General features: G+C 39.7%; 1 protein-coding gene across 7 annotated transcripts in view; it reads left to right on the top strand.

Moving 5' to 3' along the window:
- Window positions 1-14276, top strand: part of wdr27 (WD repeat domain 27) — a 491161-nt gene that overhangs the window by 143005 nt on the left and 333880 nt on the right. For all 7 annotated transcript variants that reach the window (XR_011961786.1, XM_072580377.1, XM_072580375.1 and 4 more), the window contains one exon: window positions 9744-9841. Coding sequence is in view for 6 of the 7 variants with exons in the window: in XM_072580377.1 (XP_072436478.1) it covers window positions 9744-9841 (98 nt within the window). In the remaining variant the exon portion in view is untranslated. The remainder of the gene's footprint in view (window positions 1-9743; window positions 9842-14276) is intronic.

Below are 14276 nucleotides of genomic sequence, written 5' to 3'. Positions count from 1 at the left end.
CAACCACTTAATTGGTTCCCAAGCAGATGTCTCCAGCTTTAGGTATGTGGACAATGTAACAGAAACATCCAACCTGTGAATAGAAAGTATCCACCTTGCTCTCTCCCTTCTGTGTGAAGAAGTGACAGAAAATCCCCAGCAGCTAGCTACTCTCCCTCATCTTTCTCTGTAAGTTGTTCTCAATACAAACCCCCTGTTGAAAGGAAACAGGCCAAAACTGTCTTCAGAGGCACTAGCAGGGTGAATCCTCAACCAGTGAATGAAAGTCTGGAAACTGTGTATCCACAACATTGCATCATCAGCAAAGAAATGGAAGGAGTTGAAAGAAAGCTGAAAGCCAAAAGAAAACAACTCATTGCTATCTGTGATATGTACTATTGCCAGAACTATGCTTCTCTGATTTTCTGTATCCTCCCCCACACATTAATATTTGTGTCTTGCCTTGTCTTTTTGTATATCTGTTTGTATGTGGATGGAAATTTTAAAAACTGTAAAGTTTAAGTCATGGGGTAATAAGTTAGCAATTCATGTTTCTTTCGTAAAAACTTTAGTTATAAGAAATAGTTGTTTTTCTTGTTAATGTGAAAAATTTGGAGTGCATATTCTTTTAATCTGAATTAGACAATTAGGTGAAATTGGGCTATTGATTAAATTTTCATATTTGCAATGACTCCAGGAATAGTCTTGATTTCTGGTGCACTACTCCAATGAGTCACGATAACAAAGAATTTGTAATATGTATTCTTACTCCTACTTCTGATATTAAGTTTATAAAATTAAGGACTTAATTTAGTTACTGGTCATATTAGCATTTGTATTACAATCTATTAGTAGTTAAATCCTAGAACTTCCTCCCTAATGGCATTAGTTGCACCAAATAGACTGCAGCAGTTCAAGAATGCAACTTGCTATCACCTTCTAGAGGGCAAGTAGGGATGGGAAATAAGTGATGCCCATATCTCATAAATGAATTAAGAAAAAACATTTTCCTTCTTCTTAAGAAATAAGTCAATTAAAAGTCTAATTAAAGAGACTTGCTTTCTCACAGGATGTTAATGCTCTTTGGTGTTGGGTTAGATCAGGAAAGCTAAAAGTTTTCATTCTAGCATTGCTAGGGACCCAGAGTGAAAGCAATTCTTAAATAAATATGCTAATACTTGCTGGTTAACCAAATATGACACACTACTTCACATTTTAACTATCTAAGCAGAATGTAAAGTTGAATTAGGTTATTGTACATTGAGAGCAGCAGCAAGCCAGTAGCAAGGAACACTAATTGTTATTACAGATGTGTTAGGATTTGATATGGCAGTTACAGAATGGAACATTTATCCATCAAAGGAATATTGTGGTTATAAATTCTGCCTGCTCTTATCCTTACAAGGAAAGAGGTCTTGCTTGCACTGGGAGGAAGCATCTGTTGTATCAGTGAGTAGTTGGTAAAAGGTGGAAAAGAATGAGAAGTATGTTTCCATTCTGCAGTTTGTCTGCACTGTGCTACCGTATAATGATGGAAAAATGTTGTACCCAAGGCTTACCAAAAACCTGGTTTCAATCTTATTTTATTTCCTCTGAGAATAGTTTTCTGTTTTGTTGAAATACCTAAGATAGATTCGTTCAACCTGCATAATCTCTCCTAAGAGATAAAGCAAAAAGTATGTGTGAATGTTGAAACCTCACTTTATTCTTTTTGTAATATATTTGTAGAATAACTATTTACTGACCTGTATGTGTTGAGGAATTCTATTTAACTGCTGGAAAAAAAACAGCTGTTACAAAAAAGATTTTGACATTTTAAGAAGAACAGAATATTTTAAGAGAGCAAATAGAACCCATGGCTCAGTATCTAGAGGCATTCCATTCAACAGAAAGTGGTTAGATGAGGTAAATTATAAGACCTTAGTGAAGCATGGTTGGACTGCAATGCACAGACACTGTTATAAAAAGGATGAAATATTTCTACCATTGATTATAAACCTATAATCATTGCCCATTCATCTTACATGATCTATACTCCACATTGTTTTCTTTTATTTGTTAATGGGATGTAGTTATCACTGGCATAGCCAGGATGAGATGCACATCCCTAATTGGCCTTGAATTGTATCGCATACTTGACCATTTCACATTGCTGTGAGTCTAGGGTCACTTTAAGCCAGACCAGGTAAGGATGGTAATTTCATTCTCTACAGCTGCTGTGGTGGGATTTGAGCCTGTTACTGCAGTGCCTTATTCTGGGACTCTGGATCACTAATCCTGTAACATTGCCACTATGCCATGGTCTCCCTCCTGTCCTACTATCTCCACTGTATCTTAAATGTAGAAATTAAAAGGTAATCAGCACCTGGAGCATATTTTGAGGGAGCCTGTGTTTGACTTTCATATCACTGGCAAGTTGATAGTGAGAGGTAGGGATAAATTTAAGCTGATTGTAATTATACCAATAATGTTTGGTGAGAACTATCTGTACGGAAACTCTATCAATTCATTGACTGTGCAAAAAATTTCTCTTCTCCATTGTACTCAACATGAATTGATTTGATGACCAACTTTGCAGATTCCAGATTTTCCTAACAGCCTCACTCAGAGGAAAGCTGATGTGGGATGTAAAATGCATTATACTGACAAGATAAATGCTGGGGCTCAGCTCTGCTCAAGGATACGGAGATGTCAGTAAAGAATTTGAAAGGACAGTCAGAATTTCAAAGCCAACTGTGAGTTTATAGACAGCATAAAGAGGGCCAGCTTGTGCAAGGGAGTCTAATGGCTGGAGAATTTTGAATGGGTTTGTGAAGGATTGAAGCAAATTTGCCCACGCAGTGTTTAAAAAAAAATGAATCTTGAAGGAATGAAACCATAGTTAAATCTTAATTGACAGAGGTGAGAGAGGATTGGAGCTATACAAATTTCCACAAGACAAGAAGGCAGTCTTAGTAATTGAACTGATATGGTGTGTCAACTAGGTTTGGGGTTGAAGTGTTAACTAAGATTCATCCTAATATGGCAGTTGGGGAAGTTGTTAGGAGTCAAGGCGACAAGCATGTAGATGCTTCCAAGAGCCAAAAAGAGTTTTCCAAACTTATGAAGGAAATTTAGTGAGAGTTGGTTGTATAAATATGGGCAACTAGTAATCAAAGGACCATAAGAAATAGGAACAGAGTAGGCGATTTGGCTCCTCAAGCTTGTCCTGCCATTCAGTAGGATCTTGGCTAATTCGACATTCCTCAGGTCCGCTTTCCTGTCTTTTCCTCTACTCATCAAGTATCTATCTAAATCAAGCTTAGATAAAGGCAAGGACTCAGCCCCCAATGCTCTCTGTGGCAAGGAGTTCCAAAGACTCTTAGCCCTCCGAGAGAAACAAATTCCTCCTTATCTCAATCTTAAGCTGATGGCCTTTATACTGAGACTTTGCCCTCTGATCCTAAATCCTCCCATGAAGGCAAACATCCTCTCAGCATTTATTCAGTTTTTGTCCAATGTGTGCAGGAGGGTTTCCTGTCGAAGGGCCGACAAGGGGAGGCCACACTGGATCTGGTGCTTGGTAATGAACCAGGCCAGGTGTTTGATTTAGTGGTAGGTGAACACTTTGGAGAGAGTGACCATAATTCAGTTATGTTTAATTTAATAATGGAAAGGGATAGGTACATACCACAGGACAAGAGTTAAAGATGGGGGAAGGGCAATTATAATGCGATTAGGCAAGACTTAGGAGGCATAGAATGGGGTAGCAAAATGCAGGGGGTGGGGACAGTCGAAATGTTGAACTGATTTAAGGAACAGATGTTGCGTGTCCTTGATAGCTATGTCTCTGTCAGGCAGGGAGGAAGTGATAAGGTAAGGGAACTGCGGTTTACTAACAAAATTGCAACTCTTGTTAAGCAAAAGAAGGAGGCTTTTGTGACGCTGAGACGAGATGATTCAGATGAAGCAATGGAGAGTTACAGATTAACTAGGAGGGATTTAAATAGAGATTTAAGAAGAGGAAGGAGGAACACGAGCAGTCTTTAGTAGATAGAATAAAGGAGAATCCTAAAGCTTTCTATAGGTAAGTGAGGAATGAAAGGATGACTAGGGTAGGAATAAGGCCTGTCAAAGACAGAAGTGGGAAGTTGTGTGTGGACCTTGTGAAGATCAGAGAGGTGCTAAATGAATATTTCTCATCTATTTTCACTCCGGAAAAGGAGAGTATTGTAGAGGAGAAGAATGAGATACGGGATATTAGACTAGAAAGGAGTGAAAGCAGACAAGTTCCCAGGGCCGGATGGGATTTATCTGAGGATTCTCTGGGAAGCTAAGCAGGATATAGCAGAGCCTTTGGCCTTGATCTTTGAGTCGTCATTGTCTACAGGTTTAATACCAGAGGACTGAAAGATTGCAAGTGTTGTGCCCTTATTCAAGAAGGGCAGTAGAGATGACCCAGGTAATTATAGACCAATGAACCTTACGCCTGTTATAGGAAACGTTTTGGAAAAGATTATAAGCAGTTATAATCATTTAACAGCAACAATTTGATTGCAGATAGTCACAGTGGTTTCATCAAGGGCAGGCCATGTCTCACAAACCTCATTGAGGTTTTTGAGAAGGTGACCAAGCATGTAGATGAGGGTAGGGCAGTTGACGTGGTATACATGGACTTCGGTAAAGCCTTGATAAGGTTCCACATGGTAGGCTGTTGGAGAAAATGCAGAGGTGAGGAATTGAGGGTGATTTAGCAGTTTGGATTAGAAACTGGCTTTCTGAAAGAAGGCAGCAGGTGGTGGTTGATGGAAAATATTCAGCCTGGACTCCGGTTACTAGTGGTGTGCCACAAGGATTGTTTTGGGACACTGCTGTTTGTCATTTATATAAATGACTTGGACTCAGGCATAGGTGGATGGATTAGTAAATTTGCAGATGACAATAAAATTGGTGGAATAGTGGACAGTTTGGAAGAATGTTACAGAGTGCAGCGGGACTTGGATAAACTGCAGAATTGCAAATGGAGTTCAATGTAAAGTCATTCACATTGGTAAGAATAACAGGAAGGTAGAATGCTGGGTCAATGGAAAGATTCTTGGTAGAGTGGATTTGCGTGGAATCTTCGAGTCCATGTACATAGATCCCTGAAATTGCCACCCAGGTTGATAGTGCTGTTAAGAAGGCCTACGGTGTGTTAGGTTTTATTGGTAGAGGGATTGAATTACGTAGCCGTAATGTCATGCTGCAATTATACAAAAGGCTAGTGCGGCCGCACTTGAAATATTGTGTACAATTCTGGTTGCCCCATTATAGGAAGGATGTGGAAGCATTGGAAAAGGTGCAGAGGAACTTCACCAGGATGTTGTCTGATCTGGAGGGAAGGTCTTATGAGGAAAGGCTGAGAGACTTGGGTCTGTTCTCACTGGAAAGAAGAAGGCTAAGAAGGGATCTGATGGAGACATACAAAATGATCAGAGGATTAGATAGGGTAGACAGTGAAAGTCTTTTTCCTAGGATGATGATGACGTCAGCTTGGACGAGGGGGGCATAGCGACAAATTGAGGGGTGATAGATTTAAGACAGATGTTAGAGGCAGGTTCTTTACTCAGAGAGTGGTAAGGGCGTGGAATGCCTTACCTGTTAATATAGTTAACTCAGCCACATTAGGGGCATTTAAACAACCCTTGGATAAGCATATGGATGATGATGGGATAGTGTAGGGTATTGAGCTTAGATTAATTCACAGGTTGGCGCAAAATCGAGGGCCAGAGGGCCTGTTCTGTGCTGTATTATTTTATGTTCTACCCTGTCAAGCCCCTTTAGAATCCTATGTTTCAATGAGATCACCTCTCATTCTTCTAAACTCCAGCGAATTAAGCCTTATGTGTTTAACCCTTGCTCATAAGACAATGCCTTTGTACTGGGATCTCCGAATGGACCTTCTTTTAACTGCCTCGAATTAAATAATATCTTTCCTTGAATAAGGAACCAAAACAGCTCACTATACTCCAGGAGTAGTCTCACCCGCACATCACACAGTTGCAGTAAGACTTCCCAACTTTTATATTCCAACCCCCTTGAAATAATGGTCAACCTTCCATTCCTGATTACCTGCTGCACCTGTGTTTTTCTGCGTTTTATACACAAGTCACCCCAAGTTCCTTTGTGTTGCAGCTTTCTGCAGTTTTTTTCCATTTAAACAGTACTGTTCTTTTGTTCTCCCTTCCAAAATGAACAACTTCACAACTTCTCACATTATACTCTATTTGCCAGTTTTTTGCCCACTTAATCTAATCAGTTGATTGTGAGTTTTATACAGTGTAATTAACTGAGATAAAGCTCTCACTAAAAGTGTGGATGTGGACTCTGTTGAAAGACAGTTCTCCTCTAGTGTATAATGTCTCCTATACCCTCAGTTGCCTAAGATCCCAATTCCCTCCCTAAGTTGTTTTATCTCTCTGTCTCACCTCCTTAAACTCTTTGCTACTTGAAATCTACTTCATTGAACAAGTTTTTGATCACCTGTCTTGATTTCTTCTTATGTAGATCAGTGTCAAATTTTGTTTGATTACTCTCCTGTGAATTGTCTTGTGATGTAAGATAAAGAAGAAAGGTTAGCAGTTGTTATTGCAGTTGTTTCATACATATGAGAAGAAAAAGGTTAGTATGACACAAGCCATTTGAACCATGGAACAGTGAAAGCATTACCTATATTATTGTGACATCCTGAAGGAAGATTCAGCATGACTTTTTCTGTTTTCTCTCCATTCAAGATAATTTTTAAAACAATTATGAGGTCATCTGTTCAAACCTGGCTGTTAGGAGCATAGGACCTGAGAAAATAGGATTTAGACTAAGAGATTGGCACTTTGAGCCTTTGCTACCATTCAATAAAATCAATGCTAATCCAGTTTTGGTGTTATCTTCACTCTCTTTTCTGTCCACTGTAACACTTGATTCCTTTGTTTATATGTTTGTTTTGATCATATGAGGTTGCGTTAATCCCCAGAGTTCAGAATTCCATGGGATGTTATCTTTGTTTTAGTCTTAATTCTAAGCAAATCCTGTTTCAGATATTTTCTTGAAGGTGCTAATGAGCACAGTACTGAGTACATTTGCTAATAGCCACAAAGATGATACATATCCACTGCATTGTGGAGAAAGAAAAGCCCACTGTTAAGATAAATAATATTTGTAGAATTACACTATGCATGCACCAGCAGTCTAAGGCTCTGTATCATGTAATCCTTCCATTAACATTAGCAATAAAAAAAATGCCAGAAATACTCAGCAGGTCTGGCAGCATGTGTGGAAAAAGAAAGAGAGTTAAGGTTTTGAGTTGCTGAGCTTTCATCCAAACCCACATATCTGCGATGCTTTGCTTTTCTATTAACATTATGATGCCTCTGAGAAACCCCTTCAAGCATTTTCTCTTGGAATGTAGCTCTTCACCTTTCTGTAGGAAAACAATAATGCCGTAATGATTTAAGTTGCGAGCATATTATTTAGCTAATGTTAATATTTAATTTTATGATAATAATATTTTGAAGACATGCTCATTTTAACACCACAAGAAATTGGAATAGTAATAGGCCATTCAGCCCTTTGATCCTTTTCCATCATTCAGTTAGATTGTGCTTTATTAGCTACTTCAGACAATTTCCCTGCACAATCCCGTATCTCTTGATATTTTTATTACATTGAAATTTATCTATCTCAATCTGCCCCTCTGAGGCAGAGAATTCCAAAGATTCACCATCCTCTGAGTGCAAAGTTTCCTCTTCGTCTCAGTCCTAAAATACCTACCTCTCATTCTGTGTCATCTGGTACTCAACATGCCCCAAGCCAGGGGAAACATCCATCTTGCATCTACCCGTCAAGCCCTGTAAGAGTTTGCATGTTTGAATGAGATCATCTCTCATCTTCTGAACTCCAGAGAAAAAGATTTAGGCTATTTAAACTTGCCTCACACGGCAGTCCTTTCATCCCAGGAATTAACTTACTGTGCCTCTGGTGAACAGAAACACACTCTCTATATCAAGTATATCTTTCCTTGGGTAAGGAGACCAAAACTGCCCATAGTATTTCAGATGTGATCTCACAAGTTCTATATAATTGCAGTACAAAACCTTTATATTAATACTCAAATGTTCTAGTAAGAAAGGCCAACAAACTAACACTGGATAAAAGCAAATACTGTGGATGCTGGAATCTGAAAATGCTGGAAAATCTCAGCAGGTCTGGCAGCATCTGTAAAGAGAGAAAAGAGCTGACGTTTCAAGTCTAACTGACCCTTTGTCAAAGCTTAAAAAAAAGGGAGAAATAGGGAGGTATTTATACTAGGCTGAGAGAAGGTGAGTCATGGCTCCAGAAGCAAAAGTAGCAATAAAGAGGTGATAATGACAGTGCATAGAGAGATTATAGGGAGATTAGGATCTGTGAATGACCAAGGCTGAAGCCAGTGCTATGTGACAAAATATGTGGGGGATGGGGGGGGGAATGGATGAAGCAGAGGCAAAATGGAAAATAGGGGAGAAGGGTAGCAAAGGGGGAAGAGAGTAAGGAGCGAGAGAAAGAAAGACAATCAAGAAATAAGAAGTACAGAACAGTGAAAAAAATAAATGAAATAAAATTACAGAGCAGAATGAAAACAGTGGGGTTGAGATGGGATCAAACTAACATCTGGTTCTCAATAGACAATAGGTGCAGGAGTAGGCCATTCTGCCCTTCAAGTGAGCACCACCATTCATTATGATCATGGCTGATCATCCTCAATCAGTATCCTGTTCCTGCCTTATCCCCATAACTCTTGATTCCACTATCCTTAAGAGCTCTATCCAACTCTTTCTTGAAAGTATCCAGTATATATCTTGAACCATGAACTCTGATTTTCTCTCTCCACAGCTGCTGCCAGATCTGTTGAGATTTCAGTGTTTTTATCAATATCTTAATAGTTTGCTATATCTGCATGCTTACTTGCAATAACTGATGAGCAAGAACAGCCCAATCCCTTTTAAGTTCAAAACTTCCCAGTCTCTCGTCTTTTAAGAAATACTGCACCTTCTGTTTCTTCGTATGAAAGTGGATAACTTTAAATATTTCGTATTTCCATCTGCCATTTTTTTGTCTACTCTTTTGCTTCTCTAAATTCTCTTGAAGTATTTTTGCTTGCCCTTCACAGTTCATGCTTCCACTTAGTTTTATGTTATATACAAACTTGGATAATTCCTACATCCAAATCATCGATATAAATTGTGACTATCTAGGACCCAAAAAATGGTCCTTACAGCACCCCATTAGTCAGAGCATGAATACCTGAAAATCACTTACTTATTCATACTTTCTGTTTTCTGTCTAGTCATTTTCAATCTATGCTGGTCCATTCTCCAAATCCTGGGTTCAAGTCCCACCTGCTGCAGGGGTGTACAATATCTCTGAACACGTTTATTCAAAAATATCTATTCCCTTTATCTCTTGTTCATGAACCACTTATATGTTACGTTGCTGACAGCTTTCTGAAAATCTAAGTAAGGGTTATTGTGGTGCAGTTGTCTCGATCTCTGAATTAGGAGACCTGGCGTCAAGTCTTACTCATTCCAGAGGTGTGTGATAACATCTCTGATTGAAAAATATCACTAGTTCTCCCTTTTCAATTTTGTTAATTTTATCCTCAAAGTTTTAGTTTATTTTCCCAAAACAATTAGGTATTCCATTTAAACATTAATTTACAGTCATGAAAATTGATATTTATCAGTAATCTGTGTGTTATCTTCATCTTGTTTTAGGGTTCAGTATTTTGTACCCAAGCTTCTGAATCCTATAATCTCTTTCTGACAACTGCTATAACTGATGGGATCAAACTGTGGGATTTACGGACACTAAGGTAAGAAAATATTCTGAGTGGACTTTTTTGTCATGTCCCTTTGTAAAAATAGGCTTCAAGTGAATAGGAATACAAACTTTACGTGTGATGAGTACTTATGGAAATAAGGTTCATGCAGTGTTGATTAACTGGATTATAGATTTAGACAATGCAAAGTGTTTTGCCTGTGTATTATTGAGAAAAGACACATCTAGTTTCAAGATCTCATCTTGCACTCATTTGCACTGTTCTCCAGAATACAGGAATAACATTTTTATAAGTATGAGAGGAACATCTTGATTAATTGGCAAGTGGTCTCGGATGGATAGAGGTGGAGAGTGCATGACTACTGGCAGTCATCTACCAATCTTCATTTAAATTTAAACCAGGCAGCTTGACTCAGACTGGTCAAGTCATTGCCTTGAGGAATGAACCAGGGAGAGATTGTTGTCTGTTTTGTTCAGTTCTAACAGGTGCAGTGTACATACGTATTCTTACTGTCAACAAAGAACAGGGCCCTGTATAGGTTTCAATATGTGCAAGATGTGCAAGTATGTCTCTCTGTGAGTCCAATTGAAAGTCTTAAATTGGTTGTTAGCATAAGGTTTCACACATCAATAATTATGTAGCAAATATTGTCCCATTGTAGAATCAATACCAATGTTGGATACTGTTTTTAATGATTTAGCAAGCACAGGATGTTTGGCATGGTTAGTACATTGCTTGTTGTAAACATTAGACTTTATCCACCATGCTATGGAACATATGGCCTATATATGTAGCATCACTTTGGCATTGAAATTATTATACCACATTCTTCATTTGTCTGATAGGCATAGTGTCTATTTAGCTTAATGGTAGCATCCCAGTAGCGGCAAACACCACTCTGTTACTCCTGCATATCAGCAGCAAGAAACATCTACCTTCACCTGTTGCTCAAAGTTTTGAGAACATGGCTTTCAACTGAAGAAAGCAATTAACAGCTATTCTGTGGTTCATTTCTAAGGAGCATGTCTTGACTGGTCAGAGTCAAACTATTGGATTAAATTTAAACAAAGTTTGACTATTACCTATTAATCATCATTTAACTTGTGGATTCCCCATGGTAATCCCTCTACAATCAGCATCCACTTGCCAACTTTGCAGCATGCTGTTTTTAGACCGTATGAAAATAGTCCCCTTTACATTTATATTTTTGCAAATTGTCCTGAATGAGTAAAAAACAAAATGCCTCATCAAATATGTATTTTTCTCAGTAATACTCAAGCTCCCAAATGACTATTTATATCCCTTCTAAATTAACTTAAAAGCTCTTACCATGTTGTGATGCGGTACTGGCACTTCAGACAAGTTTTCTCATTGAGATGTACAGAATATGACCTAATTTTTAGTTCACTCTAAACTTCGCTATTTGCTTGCTATTTTGCTTTCAGTTAGCATGGAAGTCAAAACTAGTTTACTTACAAAATGTGAATTTCAAACAATCGTGATCACTGATAAGTACTGAAAGTTGATGAAAAGACATTGCACTTCAAGTAATGTTGAAACGCGCACTCGTAGTCATATTAATACAAGAAATCAGTTGGTTGAATTTATTTTTAACATACTCAAAAGTCGAGGTATAACGCTTTTCAGTATTAAACCAACAAATGGAAAATGGTGCTTGATATACTTGCTATAATCCATCTAAAAATGACACATTGGGTGTTTTTAAGTACTTTATGATGTTTTACTTAGAACTGGTGCAATTATCATTTCTGCCACGGTGTGCTTGACCCTTACCTCTGGGCAGTGACAGTTCTGACAGACTGGATTGCCAGGGAATTGATAGTCTCGAACTTCATGTAATTGGACCCTACTCAATCATATAATCAGCGATTTAATGAAAGGAAGACCAAAATGCAACCAAAATAATTATGTTCGACCACAAGATGATTAGACCTGTAAAATCAGTCAACATTTCCAGGGAAATGTGTATGCACATGCTAACAATGAGACCAATAGCACAATCTCCCTGGAGTTGGCCTCTTAATAGGCCATTTCTCCACTCACAGGCTTAAAGGCCAAACAGAAAGCAAGGAGCTGTAGGGCTTTTGCAGCCCACTCGGGAGTGGTGGGTGCTGCTGACAGATTAGGAATGAGCAACATGTATCAAACTGCAGCTATCCATAAAGAATGAATGCAGATAAAAGATTGGGGACCAAAGCCCTTCTGCCACTCAGATAGAAGCAGAAATTCTTCCAGATGAATTGTTTGGACTGTGACTTTTAAAAAGTTATTCAGTCGTGGGACATGGGTGTCACTGGCTGATCAGCATTTATTGCCTCTCGCTAATTGCCTTGAGAAGATGGTGATGAGCTGCCTTCTTGAACTGTTGCAGTAGACCCACACTGCCATTAGGGAGGGAATTCCAGAGTTTTAGCCCAGTAACAGTGAAGGAATGATATCTGAGTGAGGATGGTGAGTGGCTTAGTGGGAACCTGCAGGTGGCTGTGTTCCCATCTATTTGTTGCCCTCGTTCTCCCAGATGGAAGTGGTCGTGGATTTGGAAGATGCTGTCGAAGGATCTTTTTGTGTATTTCTGCCATGCATCTTGTAAATAGTACACACTGCTACTATTGAGCATTGGTGGTGGTGGGATTGGATGTTTGTGGACGTAGTACAAACCAAGCGGGCTGATTTGATCTAGATGGTGTCAAGCTTCTTGAGTGTCATTGGAACTTCACCCATCCAGGCAAGTGGGATGTATTCCATCACACTCCCAACTTGTGACTTATAGCTTAATGATAGGCTTCAGGGAGTCAGGAGGTGAGTTACTCAATGCAGTATTCCTAGCCTCTAACCTGTTTCTGTAGCCACTTTGTGTGGCAAGGAAAAAGTGCGAACTGCAGGTGTTGGAGATCAGAGTTGAAGAATGTAGTGCTGGAAAAGCACAGCACGTCAGACAGCATCCGAGGAGCACGAGAATTGACGTTTTGGGAATAAGCCCTTCATCAGGAATGTGGTGCGGGGAAGGGCGCTGAGAGATAAATAGGATGCTGGGATGGGGGTGGGAGTAAGGTAGCTGGGAACATAGAACATAGAACATAGAACAATACAGCACAGAACAGGCCCTTCGGCCCACGATGTTGTGCCGAACATTTGTCCTAGCTTAAGCACCCATCCATGTACCTATTCAATTGCCGCTTAAAGGTCGCCAATGATTCTGACTCTGCCACTCCACAGGCAGCGCATTCCATGCCCCCACCACTCTCTGGGTAAAGAACCTACTCCTGACATCCCCCCTATACCTTCCACCCTTCCCCTTAAATTTATGTCCCCTTGTAACACTCTGTTGTACCCGGGGAAAAAGTTTCTGACTGTCTATCTATTCCTCTGATCATCTTATAAACCTCTATCAAGTCAGCCCTCATCCTTTGCCGTTCCAATGAGAAAAGGCCTAGCACTCTCAACCTATCCTCATACGACCTATTCTCCATTCCAGGAAACCATTCCAGAAATCTTCTCTGCACCCTCTCCAAAGCTTCCACATCTTTCCTAAAGTGAGGCGACCAGAACTGCACACAGTACTCCAAATGTGGCCTAACCAAGGTCCTGTACAGCTGCAGTATCACTTCACAACTCTTGAATTCAGTCCCTCTGTTAATGAACGCTAATACACCATAGGCCTTCTCACAAGCTCTATCCACCTGAGTGGCAACTTTCAAAGATCTATGAACATAGATCCCAAGATCCCTCTGCTCCTCCACCTTACTAAGAACCCTACCGTTAACCCTGTATTCCGCATTCTTATTTGTCCTTCCAAAATGGACAACCTCACACTTGACAGGGTTGAACTCCATCTGCCACTCCTCAGCCCAGCTCTGCATCATATCTAAGTCTCTTTGCAGCCTACAACAGCCCTCCTCACTATTCACAACTCCACCAATCTTCGTATCATCTGCAAATTTACTGACCCAGCCTTCAACTCCCTCTTCCAAGTCATTAATAAAAATTTCAAACAACAGAGGACCCAGAACTGATCCCTGCGGAATGCCACTTGTAACTGGGCTCCAGGCTGAATATTTACCATCTACCACCACTCTCTGACTTCGACCGGTTAGCCAGTTTTCTATCCAACTGGCCAAATTTCCCTCTATCCTATGCATCCTGACTTTCCGCATAAGCCTACCATGGGGAACCTTATCAAATGCCTTACTAAAATCCATGTACACTACATCCACTGCTCTACCCTCATCCACATGCTTGGCCACCTCCTCAAAGAATTCAATAAGACTTGTAAGGCAAGACCTACCCCTCACAAATCTGTGCTGGCTGTCCCTAATCAAGCAGTGTCTTTCCAGATACTCATAAATCCTATCCCTCAGTACCCTTTCCATTACTTTGCCTACCATCGAAGTAAGACTAACTGGCCTGTAATTCCCGGGGTTATCCCTATTCCCTTTTTTGAACAGGG

This window comes from Chiloscyllium punctatum, chromosome 11 (genome assembly GCF_047496795.1).
Source record: "Chiloscyllium punctatum isolate Juve2018m chromosome 11, sChiPun1.3, whole genome shotgun sequence".
Taxonomy (NCBI): Eukaryota; Metazoa; Chordata; class Chondrichthyes; order Orectolobiformes; family Hemiscylliidae; genus Chiloscyllium; species Chiloscyllium punctatum.
This window is presented reverse-complemented; position numbering and strand designations above follow the sequence as displayed.